We start from the raw sequence: 20,893 nt of genomic DNA on the forward strand, positions 1-20,893 counted from the left end.
CGGTTGAGTAGGGGCACATATTTCACCTTCTCTTTCAGTAATTGAGTGCTAAGTGTATGGCGTTAAGAATCAACGAATTGGCAGACGTTCAGGTCTGGTACGGTAGTCCAAGAAAGTGGATCTCATCCGAACATAAGGAAGAACACGAATTTTATGTTCCAATCCGCCGACGGTCATTTTCATTCATCGCTCAAGCAAAAGGCCGGCATATACCCTGCCCACCTTTGGCCTCCACCTTTGGTGTCTCGTTGTTGCATCAACTACATGTGATGTATGATATTCTCCACCCAACCTCATTTTAGGTGACATATTCGCAGCCTTCCACTATTTCCATCTTAATGACGTTGGATATATATTATCCTTGGTTGTCTTCTGCCATGAGGCCATCTCGAGCCTCGTAGGCTTTGACCCTTGGTGAGGTTTCCTTGATTCTTTCAATGTGCGCCTTTGCTTACCCGAGGAGATGCTCACAGATGTTTAGCGGATGATTATTCTATCATCAGCGAGATCATTTATTTGCAGCAGCCGACAGAAAAGCTATATATACTTGCTGCTCCATTCCCTCGATGCAGCTACGAAGAGGCTTTCTTGGGTTATCTGACATGGGATGGAGGAGTCCTAGGTTTGCCATTCTTCTCACCAGCAACACTTGCGACTACATAATCAGAACGTATGGGGGACTGGATTCCCTGTATTATGTACTTTTGAGCGAACCCGGAGAGGTCTGGGATACATTTCCTGTCATCAACGGCGTCTTTCCGTTAGATGAACAACTGGAAGATTATGATGGTTTCGTAGTCACTGGGAGTCGTGTGGACGCATATGGCGACGAGGACTGGATTCTGAAGCTATGTGAATTGCTGCAAACAATCGACACAAAAAGAAAGAAGATACTAGGAATATGTTTTGGGCATCAGGTGTGTATCAGCAAGCCTGGGGCGATGGTGTTGTCATTTGAAAGTTCGCAAACATTATATTTCGCAGTCTTATGTTAAGACAACATTAGAGCGTCGTTGCTTTCATAATTCGTGAAGAAATGTTCGCCTCGCCTGGATGTATTACAACATTTGTCTCCTTCAAGTGGAATTTGCAGGCTGCGGTAATCCAAGCGTATCCATTCCCCGTGCGCTATAGTTTGCGGATTCTTACGCTGCTGCATTTGAGTGCGGCTACGATCGTTTAAACATCCCTACCAAAATCTCTTTGACGTGTACACTGAACAGGTGCTTACTCGAGCCCTTGGGGGGCAGATTGGAAGGTCTGCTTGTGGATGGGAAATCGGAGTGAAGAAGGTGGACGTTTCGGATGCTTTGCTATCCAAACCTTATGGGCTAAAGCTGCCATCCTCGTTTAATATTATACAGGCACATCGAGATCAGGTGCGCAACTTGTCAGGAAAAATTACGTTTGGTGTAATCATCCCAGAGTTGCACCGCCTCGTTTGGCATTCTTTATCTTTCTTGATACTTGATACGTCAAATTAAGTTCAAGGACGTATCCTATTTACTTCAACCTCGGCAATGTGGCAGGTTCTCGAAGTGCCACCAGCCGGGGAGGTGCTAGGGTGGTCAGAGAAGACAGGAATCGAGATTTTCGCCATTGGGGATAACGTTTTGGGGTTGCAAGGCCACCCAGAGTTCACAGTGGATGTTCTCGCAAACTTGTTAGACTGCTGTACTACAGAAGGCTTGATGCCGGTGGTTATACGCATTTTTCTAGCACTTGCTGCAAAACGCTCAATTCGTTTACAAGCAAACGACTATCTTTTCTAGCTCATCGTGAAGCATTGGAGTTAGTCCGTGAGATGTGTGTATGATCTGTGGGTGCAGGAGGAATTGGCAGAGGCGGCAAAGGCGAGCATGCAGGAGGAGCAACCTGATCGCGATGTACTGCAACGTCTGTGCAAATTGTTCCTTAAGGGTGGAAGTGGGGAAGAGGAACCAGGGCTGCATGCACCCACCTTAATGTGCTCATGCGGTGGTGCAGGCGAGCTGCAAGCGCCAGCTACCTTAGTATGTTCATGTGGTGGTGGAGTGTTAGAGCTGGGCAACGAGCTGGAGGCATGCCTCCAGTTTGGTGATGTAGAGGAAGCACCCTCATTGTGCTCTTCTGAAGTTTACAACCCCGTCGAGGTCGGGGGTCGGCCAGAATTTAATGGTGGCCATCAGATATTTGGATCATCTCTTGCAAAAGATGCCATTGATGAAGCTGCAAGTCCCCATCAGTTTTCTAAGTAGCTAGGAAAGCTGACATTATAGGTCAAGATTGACAAGTCTGTGACACCTCGTCTGGAGCTTGATGCTTGTAGAAAGCCTGCGGTTGAAAATTCCCAAAAAAAAGCTTCCTTCCTCAAGCTTTTCACTCATAATTTAGCATCAGGCTCCTTATCGTTATTCGCCCAATCGTGCATGTCATTCCGAAAAAGTCACCTCTTACTCTATCAGAAGTGTTTTCCATTTTCTAAGCCAATTTATAGTTTCCTAACCCAACCATCCATAAGCTATAACATAAAAACAATAATGAATGTACTTGCTTAGTTTCTAAGCCACCTAACTCAACTTTCCATAATTTATGACAGATATATTAAAAAACAATCATGAATGTACACGTCATGATTATACAATTTTGACCTTGGAATAGAACAGCATTGTATAAGCACTTAAAGGAAGCTCATTGAATATCTAAACTAAATTCATATTATAAAACCTTCTACAATCTCTTTATTTGAGTGTTTCATTTGTATGTCTTCAAATTTTAAGCCACATTAATCACAACAATATGTGTGGGTGTTGCAACAATTACATAAAAAATTAGGACCATCGTATCATAATTCATGAATCATATATTGCAAATGGATGAGTAATCACATGAGGATGTCGTATAGTTTGCATGATGAGTATTGTAAAATGATCAACTACCCCAACTTGACTCTTAAGACTAGATACCACTAGAAATAGCAAAAGTGCCAAAGCATTCCCATCACCATCATAATTTTCTTATCCCACTTAATCCAAAAATGGGCTTCAGCAACAATGCCACAAGGGTAGCCTCTAACCAGATACAAATAGTCACTTCGATCTCTCCTCCCAACCGTATGGTGGCTATTGTTATCCTAGTCCTACAGAAGGTCTTTGTTTTGAGGATTTCATTATGGCATCATTGATTTGGATGATCTTTAGATTGAGTAGGATAGAAAAGTATGAGGGGTGGATGATCGCTGCTCTTTATGGTCTCCAAAGTATAAGGGGTAAGAAAGTCATCATGGCAATTCTTTTCTTTCCAAGGTTCGAGGAAGACAAGTAGTTGAGACATCAAGCATATTATCCATCAGGTGCATGAATGTCCCCTCAATGGATGAAAAATTAGAATGAAAGTTACACGAATGAAAACCTCACATCCAGCACATGATTCATGACTACAAGTGAGGAGAGAGGAATATTCCTCCATTGATTATATGAGAAAAAGGTCATATGATGAATGAAGGATACATTTCTTGAATGATTACTTGAAGGTTTCTGCTTTTGCATGAAAAAGAAATTAATACATGTTTGTTGTATGGACATATCCACAAACAATAGTAAAATATAAAAAGTTGAATCATGAAATTCAATGCATGATGGGCATAAAATGGAATGTACACCACATTGATTCAGAGGATTTGGCATGATAATAATGTGCATCCATATTGAAACGTATGCTAGAGGATAAAAGTTAACCATTGTTTCTCTATCTTTATAAATGGATCTCCATTACATGCATTGTGATATATGCTTGATTGAAATGTGGTTTTTCACTTATTTCTCTAACTTTATGAATCCAATTCTATTACAACCATTTGTGATATATATGCTTAAATGTAGATCCACTTGCGTATTTGGAAATGTTCAATTTGCAAGAGTGTAAAACCCCCATTATATAGCACGTGTGATCAAGGGGTATTGAAAACACTCCCTACTTACAGATTTTTATAACCTATCTATACCCCTTTTGTAAATTTGGAGATGATTAAAGTATCCCTTATGTATGAAATTTTATACTTTTGGAATTTAAAAACCCCATATCTATGTATACTTTCTGTTTAAATTCTTAAAAATATAAAACCCCTTTTGTTGATCACATGTGCTAGCTTTCATATTTCTTAGTGGCATCCTCAGAGTAGAGCACATAGGGGAAGCTTAATACATTGGAACATGTAGCACCAGACAAGAAGAATAAAGAGGTTAAGTGTAACGCGAATATTTGCAAATGCCAAAGTACACATTAGCTTAAAAATACAAATACACCAAAATAAATGAAAGAGAAGAACGGAAAACCATGAAATGGAAGACGACACAAGGCAAAGCATAGGGTACATAAGAAGATGCCATGATACAAATGAAACAAAATCCCAAATGCTAGTGCCTGCAAGAGAGAATCACACCAAATACCAGGTGCACCCAAATGTGTATGCCATAATAGTGTGAAATATCACCAAAACTCAAAGCTCAAAGCATCAAAAGATGCATCTGACTCATGTGCATATACTATGCATCCATATGAGCAAATCTAGCCCAAAAGAAAATTCCAATAAGTGCCAAATGACTCAAGCATAAACACCGTCCACTGGCATATGCATCAATAATGTCTCATCCAAGAGAGCATAGCACTATCAGTGCATCACCTGCAATGTGTCAAAGCTGTCCCTCAGCTTAAAATAGCATCCATGTGCAAAGCGTCCATAAAAAATAGCATCCCACAAGGCAATTTGGGCCTATCAGCGCATCCAACAAGGACCGCAATGCATCCAAATGGCCTATAAATCATCCACTGCAACCCAATGCACACCACGAATGAGCGCACACTGCTCAAACTGCAACCAGAGTGATCTGCATAAGGTATGCTCAAGAAATCATAGTCCCACGGTAATGAGCGCTACTGAAAATAGAACCTGAGATGCCTCAAAACATGGGCACCATTGCATAATCGGAATCAGCAAGAAAATCTGCAAATATCTCTCTTTTGCCAAAACTCCAAAATCCCAACCGATGAGTGAGAAATGGGAGTCAACACTTATCCAATGCCATGTGGCATAAATCTAACGTTTCAAAACCTTAGAATGAAAAATGCATAACAGAGAGACGAAATCGAATACACAGAGATCTATAACTCTGAAAATCATCCACCGAATCGCGCAAGAACTAACAGGTAGGGGTTTTTGGGCGTCCGGAACGCAATGGGACAAACGGTTTTGGAAACCGTGGTCTCAATCACTGGGTCCAACACACGGACTGAAAAACGTTTTTGGAAACAGAGCTATCTGTAAACTCCACCGGAGTGCGAATGATGAGCAACATAGAAGTTTTAGGACCTCCTGAGTCCATCGGAACTGACAGATCTGCAAATGGTTGCTCCAAACTTGAGTTCCAACACCCGGGTAAAAAACGCAGGAACTGACACAGTGACTCAGAAATCCAATGAAATGATCCCGCATTTAAGAATAAAGGTGTTTCCAGGCTCCTGAAGTAATGTGGATATCAAAAGCAAGCAATAGTTGCCTCTACAAGTCAATACGGAGTCTCTGTCATCGAACGGAACAGGGAAAAGCTCAAAAAACGACTTTTTTCTTTGAAAGCTCTTAACAAGCTCTCAAAAACCACTTCACAAAGCCAAAGTGACTTTTCCAAAGGTTCCTCCAAGGTCTCTGCATATTCGGATGCAAGTAAAGTCGCCCACAAAGCTTCCCACAGAGCTTCTCCTTCCTCCCACAGAGCTGCTGAGCTTCCAGCATTCACACACGCTCAGCTAGATCACCCTGGCTCTGATACCAGTTGAGAGTGCTCTCAACGGAAGCAAGAACGGAAGAAGGAGAGAGAGAGACAGAGAGCCACACAAGTTTGGTAGGTGCAGAACCACCCTAATCTTCTTTTTCATTCATTTATATATGTGTTTAAGTATTGTACATAACTGGGGTTAAGGCACAGTGACCTTTAACCCCCACAGAGCGTGAGGGAAAATTGCTCTTTTGAAGATCATCGAGTTCAGCATCATTACGTTTCAATTTTTGGGGAAAGATAATGACCAGGGAGCTCTCTTTCCTTGCTTAAGTTTCAATTCGATCGTGTTTTGAATTTTCAATTTGTATTGTATTTCTAACTATTTAGGGTGTAGGAATTTCCCTAGCAAAGGGAGAAAATTTGGCAGTTTTCAGTTTATAGTTTAAATTTACAGTTGGTTTATGCTTGTATAGTGAAGATTTTCGGAAGTGGTACATGCCTTTGGAATTTTCATTTTTGGCAATGTCAGAAAAAAAAATAGCAAATAACTCTTTTAGAAATTGGAAGCAGAGGGACAAAATTCAAGGATGGATCTTGTTGAATCGAGGGCCCGATCAACACACTAGTGTCCCATCCTACAGGCCCTACTTAGTGGGTAGGATTTTAGTTTTAGAAGATGCTTTGCAGCAAATTATGAACCAATAGTTACAGGTTAACACTGGGCAAGATGAGTTGCATTAGATGGTGCAAGCCCTGTCGGCTAGGCCATCAAGGGATGACAAAGGCAAGGCTCCAGCTTAGCCTAAGCCTAGTGTGCATACGATTGAACCTACAATAGTCACGATTCCTAATATTGCAAATTATAGACGAGAAAAGTATTATGGTCGGATGACTAAGTGCAATTCGGATGTCATAGAAGTCTGGTTACACAAGTGGGAGGAAGCCTTCGCTATTTGTGAAATCAAGACTGATTTTAAAAAATCCGTGAGGCTACGCATTTGTTTATTGAGGCTGCGGATAGGTGGTCGATAAAACAACGAAAATATAAATTAGCACCTACCACCTGGGAAGGGTTTAAAGTAGACTTTCTTCCACCTGACGAAGAGTCATGAGCTTGGGATACTTATAAGAAGTCTTCGCCAGAGAAATTTATCAATAGCAGAGTACACAAACAAATTTAGAGTGTGTGTTATGAAGATATCAGACCCTCTCCCTCTGTTGGTTCAAGTTAAAGATTATATCTATGGATTGAACGATAGAATAAAAATGGAAGTTCGGGCTAAGTATGTGACTACATTGGATGAATCTATTGTAGTAGCTCTGAACTACAAAGATGCCAAAGGTAGACCGAGTGGGTTTGTGCAGGCAAGGATTCAGCATGAGTACCCGAAGAAAAGTGGGTTTCAGAGGAAATAGACTTCAAAGACTAGTGCCCCACGGCCAAGTGGCCAAACCAAGCAAGTGAAGCCGGTTGTGGGACCATCTAAGACAAGTACCACCGTTGGGGTGAAAAGGAAAGTAACTCCAATGGCAGCCCGGGCTTGATCAAAGTCCTTGTTGACCCCATAACAAAAGGAGAAGGCAACAAAGCAAGGATTGTGCTTCGGTTGCCTTCAGCCTCATCAGTGGAAAGATTGTCCACTGAACAAAGACCGTCGCACGGCTAATATGGTTATATCTGAATGCGACGCAGAGATGCAGGAGAGTCCCAAAGCGAAACACATGCATGAGTGTAGAGAGTTGATACCTCACTTGATATGCCAGCAAGCTTTGGGACACATGACGACACAGGAGGCACAACAAACTCTACGACGTATGACACGGCGTAAGCGGCAGATCTTTACGGCATGCAAATTGGAGGAGGTGATTCATTCCTTCCATGGAGGTGATCCCAATTTTGGATGGAGCCTATTATTCGAGGGGAAACCACCTATCCCTATCACAGATCCAAAAGCCTGGCACACATGTCACATAGTATTCAGCCCCACCTAATGACCGTGTAGGCATGGGACCGCATACATATGCTAGCTCGCTATACGATGCACCACAGTAGGCTCCACCTGATATGTCATCTATTCCCTGCCCCACCACTTGTCAACTGTTCACTACACAAAATGTACGAGAGCCACTGGGCCGACTACATAACCAGAGAGCATAGGATCATGAGGGGCTACGTACTGAGCACTTTGCACATGGACATGCAGTCCTAGAACCGATTCTAGCCCAGATGTCAACCATTCTGTATGCCATGGGTTCCCACCCAGTTGGAGTACTATACATAAGACATGTGATCCCATGGCCCCAGAAAACTATCGTACACTGATGATTGGTCATACCTTGGCCAAGATCTATGGGTCGGTTCTAGAGAGGCAACTGAGTACCTACACCGAGGCACATGGGCTAAGAGCCATTGGGCAAGCGGGCTTTCGAAGACAGCACTCCACCTTGGATCATATTTTCACCCTCAGAGCAGTCATTGAGGAGGCAAGGTCGAAACATCAGAAGGTCTATGCATGCTTTGTGGATTTCAAGAAGGCCTTTGACACTGTTCCACACGCTCGATTGATCAAACAGCTACAGGAGATGCACATACCAGAGAGCATTATTTGGGGAGTTATGAGCCTATACGAATCTGTTTGAGGTAGAGTTCGGGCTCCGGGAGGCCTGTCAGATTGGGTAGAGAGCACCATTGGAGTAAAACAGGGCTACCCACTCTCACCGACTCTATTTGGGCTCTACATTGACGAGATCACTTCTTTTATTGACCGCTTTGGTGGCGAGGGATCACCACTTGCTGACCTGATGATAGAGATCTTGTTATATGCAGATGATGTTGTTCTCCTATCAACTTCAGCTGAGGGCCTACATAGACACCTGGATGCGCTAGAGGAGTTTTGCCGTGAATGAGATCTGTCTGTTAACCTTGGGAAAACCAAGGTTATGATCTTCAACACCTCCCCAGCCACATTATTGAGGTTATCATAGCCCACCAGTCCCTTCTTATACCGAGGCCAGCCAATTGGGATAGTGCAATCCTACACATATTTGGGAGTAGTGATGACAGGGCCACTTTTCAGGATGACTCAGGCAGCTAGAGCTTGGCTCACTCGAGGATAGGGAGCTCTGGCACAATTAGAGAGACAGTGTTTTCAGGCACATTTTCAGGACCCACCTATGAAGGGATGGCTTTTTGATACCCTTGTTAGACCGACGGCCATGTACGCAGCACCCTTTTGGGGATGTGATATTTCAACGACAGAGTGGGCGAGATTCAAGAGGCTTCAAGTCACCATGGGCTCCAGGATGATTCAGAGTAAGCCCTCAGTTCCCCACTAGATCATGCAGGCTGAGTTTGCCACAACACCCTTATAGATAGATGCCCTCTTCCAGACAGTCACCTTCCTTCATAGGGTCCGGAGTCTACCTACATGGCGACTTCCAAGCATAGCACTAACCTCCTCCATACGACTGGTAGAGTTTGGCAACCTACAGGATTGTATGCACAGGTATCCCTCTGGCTCACCAGACATGGTATACATATGGACGACTGCCTCCTTTCCAGAATAGTCTGGATGCCCCTCCCTCACTACTCCCCTCGCGTGATGAGATTATCCGTATCATACAGTTAGACCTCCTCCAGCTACACATATCTCAAGTTTGGATCGAAGCCCACGAGCTTCCCACCAAAACTCGTTCATACCATGATCACTTCTTATGGATATCTGACGAGGGTCTCATCATCAGACCACAGTACCTCGAGGATCGATGGGTCTCACATGCCCTGAGGATTGCCATTGGACAGATGCGGGTCTCGTTACACTAGCTTGAGATTGAGGTAGATAGATCCGCAGGGACCCCCAGAGAGAGACGAATTTGCAGGCTATGCACCTCCGGAGCGATCGAGACAGAGGAGCACTTCCTATGTTTTTGCCTGGTCTACTACCAGATACGTGGACGATATCATTGCCTCTTCCTAGAGGGTTCTGGCTTTGGCCCACTGACATGACTGGTTCATTTCTATGATCAGGTATGCATTGGTTTATACCTCCTAGAGATGAGGAGACACAGAGACTTGCTTCTACGGCAGATGAGATAGCAGCAGGCAGCGCATGTAGTCGATTAGATTGACAGGAGGCAGAGGCATGTTACTGATTTCTTCACCCTAGAGGTAGTACCAGATCACTCCGAGCCAGCCGACGAGGTGATATCTGAGCTTCATGCTGACTGGAAGAGACGTTAGAGGCCTACCACCTGTACTATATAGACTCGCTCAATTTCTGCCCTCGGAAGGAATCACTCCAGTCGAGGAGTCACCCTTCATATGAGCCTCAGGATCCGTCGCACGCATAGACCTCGTCCGCCGCCACCCTGCACCTCTACTCAACAGATGCTGATTCAAGAGATCCTCTCTGCTCACCAGGCTACTTTTGCACTAGATCCACAGGATACACTCGGCCACCGACTCCGATGATATACATTGTTTTGTAGCCCTTTTCGGAGTTTATATTTCATACATTTCATAGTTTCTTTTTTAGTATTGGACAAAGGTTTAGTATACCTTTGTCCCTTTCAACCCCTTGTGGCTTGTATGAGACTTCCTATTGTGTTCATTGTCGCATAGTCCAATGAGGGCTCTTGTCGACGTTAATACATCTTTCTACACTCTAAGTCTTTGACTACAGGGGAGTGTGCAAAGTTATCGCCTTGGCATTGTGGGCCGTGGTTAATTCTGAAAAGAATAGGCAAGCTGGCCTATAAATTAGAATTGCCACAAGGATGTAGGGTGCATCCCGTGTTTCATGTTTCTCGTTTAAAGAAGTTTTTGCACCTTGATGATTCACTAATTGAGGGTATTGTTTTGTTTCAGGAGATGGAGAATAATGCAAGATGCAAATCAATAAGAATCCTGGACCGAGGAACAATGCAAGTACACAATCGAAAGATACCCACGGTGTTGGTTGCATGGCATGGTTTACCTCTATCTGAGGCTACTTGGGAATCCGTATACCAATTACGGAGAGCTTTCCCAGATTTCATCATCGAGGACGCTGATGCCTGAAGAGGGAAGGAATGTTACGCTCAAGCTGAGGTGGCATGACCTTGGAAGGGTCGGTGGGCATTTTCCTTTAGAGGATCAACTTTTGTAATATATTTTAATGTGCTTTATGTAAATGATCAAAGGAATCAATGTCAAGGTCCTTGGTGAGGACGACATGGCGGGGACTACAGGGTTCTAAGGCTAGAGACTTAGGTGTACCAAAATGTGTGAAAAGCCTAGGGGCAAGTGCAATAAATGTATCCCAAGAGAGGGGTAAAATGGTGCACTAAGGATGGGCCTCATAATGTTGACATTTGGCAAGTAGAATCCTCTAGGGAGTTGTGGGCTCTGTTGAATGCATGAAGGGAAAAAAAAACATGTGTTGTGTTGTTCGTGCATGACAAAGGTTGGCTGGGAGGTTTATGCAAGCACCATGGTCCATGATGTTTGTGATTTATTCGTATTTAGTTTTCAGATTTGCGTTGAGCGTAATTGGCCTGTAACACATTTCAATTATCTAGATGAGTGCTAGGGCTGTCCTCTTGCACCATACTTGTTTCTCTTTGTGGCTAACGCTTTGGGTTACTTCATGCATGCTACCAGTCAGAGCATCTTGAGGCTTTCTCTACTGATCAGGCAAGTGCATAACTATTGGACATTGAGCTCGCAGATGACACATCAGTGACAGTCAGGGGTGACCAACATAATCTAGCTATTGCTGCCACATCCATTGACAAGTTCTTCCTGGCTTCAGGAGGACTTGTTAATTAGAATAAATCAAGCGGTAAAGTTATTTGGATTGATGCTCAGCAAGATACTCTAGACTGGGGAGTACACAAAGGTTTTGTTTGGGTGCCTAGAGGCACATTCACCAGATATTTGGGCTTTCAGATTAGTCTTGCTGTGTCATCTATGCAACAGTTTGATCATGTGTTAGAGAGTATACGAAGGAAGCTAGCATACTGGTATGCTACTTCTTGCTGGTGTTTTCATGCTGATAGTATCAAATAGGTGAGGAGATTGCTCAAGCGTTTCCTGTGGAGTGGTGGGGATGGTTCAATGGACACTAGAGCCAAAGTTTCATGGGACACTATCATTCTTCCTACAACATAGGGAGGTCTAGGGATTCTTGATCTTGAGCTATAGAGTAGAGCTCTCCTAATCAAGCTTCTCGTGAGAGGCTTGACTCCAAGAGACCAACCTTGGAAGCGATTTCTTTACATCATATTCTTCAATGTACACCTAGGGCAGCTAGTGAGTGGCCAAGAAGAGTCAAGTGGATATTCTTGGTGGATCATCATATTCAGCCGTCCTCTCCATTGGTGAGAAGGCTCACTCAGATTTGGGATCACTTCCGTCCATCTCTCATCCATGCAGTCCTAGCCTCTAGAGAGGAGTTTGCCAAGCATCCCCTTTTCCACAACACCTTGGTGCAGTATCAGGGTGTCATCCTTGGCCAGGAGCATAGATCCAGTTTGGCATGATGGCGTGCTCACGAATTGTCTATTGGTGAGTGGTTCAGGGGAGGTCAGGAGATCATAGAGGACATTATTATTGCTAGATATTAGCCTCTCCCACCGATTGCCATTGCTAGACTCCAGATCATGAGAGCCATTCCTTAGCCATGGAGAGATCCTCACTGAGCCCCAGGAGGATCCTTAGCCTATACTCACATGTTAGCATGTTTCAGTGTGCTTGGCATATGTTAGGTGTGAAATTGGGACCAACAACTTTCCTATATTATTTTGCGGACACCTTTCATAAACTTGAACTTATGCAGCTACTGGATGAACAAGACTTATACTGGTAGAGGATCAGAGTTATAGGATGTTTGGGGAAGGTATGGTCACTTAATTCTTCTTGAGTGACTGTCATTGGAGCCGGGCTGGAGACTTTGGATATTTCAAGAGGAGACCTCTAGCAGAGTCAAATTGGGATCCAGATGAGTGGTCTCGATTGGCCCCCTCATCATCAGATTCTCCTTTTTCCTTCTTTCAGTACACGACAAGGGTAGGATATAGGATTCAGCAGAGAGATGCTCAACACTCACCCATAGCTATTCAACATTGGCGGGCACAGGGGATTATTACTGAGCAACTTATATTGAGTTTCTGGACTCACCTTTGGGGGATCATTAGAGCCAATACTTTCTTTAGCTTACCTTACACAAAGGTATTTCAGTGGACTCATGGTCGTCACATTAGATGGTCAGACCCTCATTGTGCATGAGGTGCCAGCTTGCAAAGTAATCTTGCAAGCATTGCTTATGGAGTTTTAAATATTCCCATGATGGTTTGGATCGGTATTTTCAGACTATTCTCTTGTGCTACATCCGAGTCCTTCACGATGACGTGGGGTGTAGCTTTATGGTGTAGAGGGTGTGGTTCCTTTGCTCTATATAAGTTTGAGCCTAGTGATCATGCTCTTCTGATGTAGTGCCACCTGAGGAGTGGTCCTACAAATTTTAGCACCATGGATCTGCAGAATTTGTTGTTGATTCCCATCCCATCTCAGGATACACTGTCTTCCTCACAGGTAGGATCGGCTTGGGAGATGATCTCCAATATTACTTTGTGGCAGATTTGGTGTTCAAGATATACTCATATCTTGTGTGGCCATCCATGCATGCAGCTTATACACTGGCTTCTATTTGGGCATAGATTTTATTCACCAAAAGGAGGTGGGAGAGATGTACAAGGACCTCCATTGCTGCTCGAGAGAGATTGATCTCATTTAAATTATTTTTCCATTTCATGCCATTGGGGATGTTGTGGCATTTTAGACTACCCTCATGGCTTTTTTGTCATATTCTAGAGGGTAGGGATAGAGGTCTACTCTCCCCACTCTTGTATAATTGGGGTTTTGATTGGAATAAATTGCCACTTTATTTAAAATGCAAAAATTAACTTCTTGCAACTGATTATATAGTTTACCAACGGTCAACACCAGTCAAGGCTGACTTGCTGCAGGTACTTTGACCAAGCAAGAGAGGGGAAAAAAAATTCTTCAAATCTGGCTCAAATCAGCAACAATTAGCATGAGCTCAGTCGTTTTTAGTCAACCTGTCTTCAGCAGCATAAACCGGCTTGATTTGGCACAAAACCCCCTAAATATGGCAGCAAATTTGATGTAGAAATCCAAAAGAGAGAATTTGAACCCTCCAAGGATAGCCTCAAATGCTGATGGATAGCTGCCTTAACCAATGGTAGCAACGTTAAAACTAGCGGGAGACCCCCCATTCAAGGCTAATCACGGCTGGTCCAAAAACGACAGATGTAGAAATGACCACTGTTTGTTGTATGGTAGCGGCCGGTTCATAATTAAACCCCCAGTTGAAGAGCGACGACCTTCTTTTGCTGAATGGCCGATAGCTGACAGATTGAAGAGCAACAACCTTCTTTTGCTGAACGTCCGGTAGCTGACAGATTGAAGAGCGGCGTTTTCTTCCATGTGGGCAAACAAAATGGCGGTTTCTCCACATTTGTGGCCTTAATGTGACCTCAACGTAAAACAAGAACGACCGAATTACGGCGTCAAGACGCACGGCTAGCAAAATTAAGGCGACGGCTTGATGTGAAATGCCCCCTTCTCTCCAACACTACATCCACAATCTTGAAACGACGATTTCTCTTGGGGAAAGCACTCCCCAAAAACAGCCTAGATGCACGTGACGTGGCCTTTGCAGCAGAAGACAAAAACAACAGTCCAACATCTTGATCAAATCGTGACATGATCACTTGAAAACAAAAAATGACGGCCGCAGTCGGATGCTTTCCCAATGTAAGGCGTCTTGATAAAATCATTACTTGTCCTTGAAACCAAAAAAATGGCAGCAGTTTTAGCTATCCTACCAAATCGATGGCGGCTACCAACAACTCCTCCTCCCACACAGCTAAATGTGTCAACATGATGGAAATCTCACACGAGAGGGGCAAGGGGCAGAATCGAGGGCATGAGCCAACAGCTCTGACACCAAATGTTGGAATAGAGAGAGACAATAATGCCAGGAGATGTGAAGGAAACGTACGATTAATAATGAGTGATGGTGACTAAGTGGTCATATCACACAGATATGCAAAAGTACAAAGGGATAGGGTTGTGCTAACTAAGCATACCTTGTAGGTCACATGCGAGTGTGCCTGAAACTGGCCTCAACAAATAAAAAGGCGGTAAAACCACTCCATAAACAGTAATTACAGCAATTAATATCGGATCACAATAGCAGAGTAGGATGACACGGGGAGCTAGAGTGCTCCTACTCAAAAAATAGTACACCCGATTGGCCCCAAACCGTTGGCGCCTCTTTCGGTATTTCTTTATTTCTTTGACAATGGATTACAAGATACCCAAATCCAGAATCCAGGCAAACACTGTCCCACAAAGAACAACCCTCTGCCAAAACTAGCCAACCATGGCTCTCATGCATCCAATCCTCCACACAATGTTGACCGCTGACTCAGTGCTAATCCCTCACACGCAAGTTCACCTGAATCCAGCCTGCTTTCACGCCAGCCCACAGACGGATAAGGACGGCCAGTGCCCCTCCTCCTAAACGTGTGAACTTCCAACGCGAAGCACGGAACAACAAGAACCAATTTGCGTAGGGAAGGCCTGTAGTCTTACCTGACCATCAGTCCCGTCAATATGCACGTCGAATTTAGCATGTAAACTCTGTTTCCCGCCAGCCCTATGTCCGGAAACATGCAAAGACTGATCCCCCGGCTCAAGGAGCCTGACCAAGGATCGAATTTCAGCAACCACTGCAGCCAAGAAGCATCAAAAGTGAACTCGCACTTCTTCGTGGCCAAAGACAGCAGCAAAACTGCCCAAAAATCAAGGAAAACAGGCCGTACAGCCTTATTGCAGCCAGGAACAGCCCCAAAACAGCATAAAGATGTGCGCCTCCATGCCCAACAACTCTAGGGAACAGTATCCAGCAAATCTGTCACGACAGAATGGAAGAGCAAGAGTCTGGCAAGCTCCCGTGGCAAAGAAGATATGCGAATTTTTGAAATCCAGCCCTGTATGCAGCAAAATCAGCAACGGAACACCACCAGGCAGCCAAGAAGAAGTTCGCCCAGCTTTGTGTGTCTGCTATCGACCCAGGGCGCTACTTTTAATGCGAAAAGACTGCTGTTTTTGGCTAAAAGTTGCTTTTTGCCAAAAATATGAAAATTGGAGCTTTTTCCATGCTTTCTGGCAAAAAATATACGAATTTCAGTTTTTCACTATTTTTGACCTAAAACAATGCGAATTTGTAATTGGGTTGCTTTTTCTGGCTTGGGTGCTCTAAAATAGTATTTTTATTGCACCACTCTTTTACACCCTCCTGTGTCCACCAATTAATTATCCCATGGGTCAATTAATGCACCCAAGTGTGCACAATTCCCTAGGGGAACCAGGAATTAATTCCTCGAGCCTGTCACAAAATCCAGAGCTCTTGGAATTCCTGTGCCAACGGATTTTAATTCCCCGAGCTTGGCTCACATACCAGTGCTCCCGGAATTTGCGTGCCAATGAAAATTAATTCCCCGAGCATGGCTCACACACCAGTGCTCCCGGAATTTCCGTGCCAAAAAAGCCAAAAGTATTCACGCGGGATAAATTCAATTCCGTTAGAATTTAAAAATGCGCAATATAAAAATCACGTCCGCGTGACATACCCCCTCCTCTTGACGTAAGGCAAGCGTCCTCGATTGCCACCAACTTATGAAATACATGAACAACAGAACTGATCAGATTCCCCACATGTTCCATGCATATCATAGGCACCATCTGAAAAGACAAGACTGCCCTGCCTGCCAATCAGATAACCAACACTGCATATATGATCTGTATAGCATGTGGTCACAAACCATACATCAATGCACACATACAAGTGTCTAGAATAGTGGTCATAGGAGTCCCACGGCATAAATACTGTTAGCATCAGTACCTCGGGTGAACATATAGTCTCACCAAGCAACTACTAGACATCTGAGCCTATCCCTGACAAAGGAGCAGAGGTACCCCCCTCGAGTACTAGGCCGTACTCGGGATCTGCACCCTCCTGAACCTGAAAAGCCCTAACCAAAGCCGGATCCAACACCTGTAGGTAAAGTTGCAGCACCTTAGAGTATCCTGCCAGTACACTCCTCCATTCACAATGGAAAACTTTACCAACTGACTTGGAATGCCAATTCTCTATAAAGCATCCATCTTTGTTTACGAATGTGCCTCTTCATGACCCCCAAGACGACCATGCTCCATAAAGAATCCATCCCGAAGAATAAAGTGCACATGCCACACTTCATTCCCATATGTCACTAGTTCTAGGGGCATTATTCCCTATGAACCCTCATAGTGCGGCTACACACACTGCGTAAGCGCACAAACAAAACCAAGCATGACTGTAAAAACCACAAACAAATCTCTCATGCAACCACGCTTTCTAACAATGCTTTCCCATCCAGACAACTAGGAGCTGCTTCACAAACCTTATGCCCATGGCCATCACATTGATGCCAAAACTGATGGAACATTGCAAGCATAGGAAGTTATACAATGAGAAAAATCATGCCAACAGTGCAATCAAGCACACCAACACGCAAACATACATGGATTCACCAAAAAAAAAATCAAAGTTTGCCTGTTCTTATCCAGGCTGCCCCAGAAGTAACCCAAGTCTAAGTTTACCCAGTGGATTCAGCTGCCTCCAACAGCCTGGCCTTTTCCTGGAGCTCTCTGGCCTTATCCTCAAGCTGTCCAGCATTGTTTGGTGCTGTTCTACTCTCCACAGGGTGCAGCCGCCTGCTACAGCAACGAACTAAATTCACCCTCTGCTGTACGAGTCTGTATTCAGATTCCCCGGTCTGTTTTCTTGGCTGGCCGACCAACAGAAGCTCATATACAGCAGCAGCAGCCATTATATCAGTTGGTTCGGTTAGTTACTTGCTGCCCCAGCTGTTATTGTCCAGCCTGGCTATCACACTCGAAGAAGAAGGTTACAGTTCTGAATTTTTTGAATTTCCTGCAAGCTTCTTTTGCTGAATTTGATGAAGCTCAATAAGAGCATGCTTCTCATTGAGAAATTCAATGGGAATAATTTCCCCACATGGAAAACCAAGATACGGTTGCTGCTCATGCGGGAAGGTATCTGGAACATCGTCAAAGGCACGGAGCTTCGCCCTAGAGGTGAAGAAACAACTGCAACAGTCAAAGCTTGGGACGACAAGAATGATAAGGCATTAGTATACATTGGCTTAGGTCTGCACGACAACCACATCCATTATCTCGATCTCAGCAAGACAACCAAGGAGATGTGGGATCTTCTTGAGAACCATTTTGGCAACAAGATCAACAATTCAAAAGTTTTCCTGAAACAGAAGCTCTTCAACCTCAAGATGTATGAAGATCAGACATTGACTGAGCACCTGAGCACCCTTGGGTCTATTCTTCAGTAGCTTGGAGCACTCCAGGTGAACGTGGATGAAGACGACAAGAAGGCTGTCCTTACCGGCATTGAGGAGGTCACCAGATTCTCAAAGGTACTACCTGTTCTTAGGGTTGCAAGAGAGATTAGTTTTGAAGAGATGACTACTATCCTCATTGATGAAGACCGTCGTATCAATGACGGAAAGGACACGACTATGAAGGGAGATCATGCCTTTCAATCTAGGTTCAAGCCCAAGAAGAATGGCAAGCCTATCAGATGCAACTTTTGCAAGAAGCTCAGACATTCTGAAGACAAGTGCTACAAGAAGATGGCCAAGGAACAATCGAAGCATCATGCAAACCTGGGTGCAGCCTTGGATGCGGAATAAGAAGATGAAGTTGGGCCGTCTACTCCATCACCGGAGACAGCTTTATTTGTGGAGGTTGCGGACCTCTCTCTCCAAGAGGAGATAGAGGACTTCTGCGCCTTCTAGGCCTCTCTTTTTATGTTTCCACATGTCTGAGTCTACGGTACTCTGCCCTGGGTAGTCCCCCAAAAGTGAATGGAATAAAAGTTTGGTTTTCAGAGTCATTTGTAGGTTCTCTGCCTTGGACAGTCCCCCTAAAATGATGTATTGGTCATATAGTCGGCTCCTTGTCATTTGTACCCCTGTTAGGAGCCAGGGGGGGTTCTCTTGAGCATATTGATGTATGTTTTGTCATGAGTGGTCATCTCACTAGACCACTGAGTCTATGTGCATCCATGTTTTAAAGCAAGCCTGTGAGGCATGCTTGATGAACCTCTGAGCCCTTTATGCCATGTTCACAAGCCTCTGAACCATGCTTGTTTACCTCTGAGGTTGTCATATGTCCATGTCTAGGTCAAGACCTCTTATAGTACACATTGTCATGACTACTTGAAGGTATCTTTGGAGTATCACTCACCCATTACTCCAAGGGGGGGTGTTAGAAATGTTGGACTCAGTGTGAGTGGTAAGTTATTGGCCGGTTAGGGTTTAGTCCAAACCGTAGTGTTCTAGGGTTAGGGTTAGCTGTCCTAACCTATTTATGTCATGTATTGAGTCAGTCCTCATTATTCACTTACATGGATTTCATTTGTGCTCCATTCATGTTTCCTCCCTGAAACCCTAATTTTCTACACTTTTTGTTGTTTAACAAAAAAAGTTCATGCTCAAGAAAAGTGCAATGGACAAATGTGAAGGACTTAGGTGGTGTGTGAGACTTCAAAAGTACAATATAAATTTAAACCTAAGATAGATGGCATGGTTGCAATATCTGAGCTGGAGAGAGAATCCCTACATTTGAAATGTTAGTACGGTTAAACTCACAGAATTGATCTGGTTTGATATATGATTAAGCTCTACAATCTAGTTATGTCATCAGTTGGGAACATTCCTTATGAATCATGACCTTGAGATGTCTCCTATGTAATATCTTCTCTGTGATTTGTTTGCGAAGGTCGGCATAAAAGGATAACTTGAGATCACTCCAATGTTGATAGTGCGGCACTTGGTTAGTGGAAGGGCAGGAAGGCTCTTTGGATAGGTGGCTTCTGTTGGAAGTGGGCTGATCAGACGAAAGGATGACCTTTGCCTCCGCTGTATCTGCAGCGCACTTGCATTATATATTGGGCTTTGCAAGAGATAATGTCTGGTGGTTCCCACTGAGACCCAAAGAAGAGTTTTTGTCAATCGCTGTTCCATTGTGGTTTCTCTTTCCTGCCTGTATATGAAGTTGGGCCTTTGCTGTATCATCTCAGTGTTTATGCTGCCTGCTTAAGTTCTGGATAAATGGGGTATCATGTCATGTTAAGGCCTTGACTAGATAACTGTACATGTATAATTGATGATTCCTCCAAAGAGATTTGGAAAATGCTGTTTAGAAGCCATCTTATAGGTGATGATAGAAACAAAGGGAACCCTTACACTATCCTTCACCACACCAAACATAGTGGTTTTTTGATGTTACGACAACGATAGTTCTGGGGTCTATGAGAACTAGATCATTTGAAGAGACGTAAAGGATCAGACTTACAAAGTCCGGTTGTATACTAATTAATGAAGGTGTCTAACGGACGGGGTTCAGTGGGGCCAACATAGCTAAGCTACATGACACAAAGGTGGTGAGCACTAAGGTAGTGGTCACACAGACCGACTAAGTATGGCCAAGAATGCCAGAATAGTAAATTTATGACAATGATAATTCCAGAGTCTAGGAGACCTAGACCGTCCAAAGACAAGTAAAGGATCGGACTTACGGAGTACGGTTGTAAAGTAAGTAAAAGATGGTGTCTAACAGGCAGGGTTCAATGGGGCCAGCATAGCCAAGCTAGCAGACACAAAGGTGTAATGGTCTCACACATTAGGAAAAACTGACCAAGTATGGCCAAGAAGCCCATAACAGTAAAAGGTGTCCAAAGATAGTTTGAGAGACGATGTAGTTGGCATGGTTGGGTGGAGAAACAAATAACTCTCAGTCCTCTTGTTCTGCCAGTGTCCTATCATTTAAGTGGCTTTAAAAAATAGTAACATCATGAACTATATAGCATGTTTATTTGATTGAATTTCAAGCTTACTTTATTCTTAGAGCGTATAGTGACCGTGACACACTTACAAAGCTATCTTAATCCTATTTTTAAAATTCACATGGGCTCTACCTCTTCAGATTG

The 20,893-nt window shown here is 43.9% G+C and overlaps 1 protein-coding gene and 1 long non-coding RNA gene across 2 annotated transcripts; one reads left to right on the top strand and one right to left on the bottom strand.

Annotated features, from left to right (window-relative positions):
* The first annotated feature begins 583 nt into the window (after positions 1–583).
* LOC147898343 (gamma-glutamyl peptidase 5-like) lies at positions 584–2,489 on the top strand. Its single transcript, XM_087379609.1, has 4 exons — positions 584–917; positions 1,224–1,379; positions 1,530–1,697; positions 1,830–2,489. The coding sequence occupies exons 1-4, from the start codon at positions 603–605 to the stop codon at positions 2,235–2,237; spliced, it is 1,047 nt and encodes a 348-aa protein (XP_087235735.1). The 5' UTR covers positions 584–602; the 3' UTR covers positions 2,238–2,489.
* A 12,635-nt stretch (positions 2,490–15,124) lies between these two features.
* Positions 15,125–15,861, bottom strand: LOC147898344 (uncharacterized). The gene is made up of 3 exons (XR_015541482.1): positions 15,645–15,861; positions 15,415–15,551; positions 15,125–15,288 (listed from the first exon to the last, which is right to left on the bottom strand). It is a non-coding gene; the product is annotated as an uncharacterized LOC147898344 (long non-coding RNA).
* Between the last annotated feature and the right edge of the window lie 5,032 nt (positions 15,862–20,893).

Source organism: Dipteris shenzhenensis, chromosome 9 (assembly GCF_047967505.1).
Source record: "Dipteris shenzhenensis isolate YYH24624 ecotype China chromosome 9, Dip_SZ_1.0, whole genome shotgun sequence".
Taxonomy (NCBI): Eukaryota; Viridiplantae; Streptophyta; class Polypodiopsida; order Gleicheniales; family Dipteridaceae; genus Dipteris; species Dipteris shenzhenensis.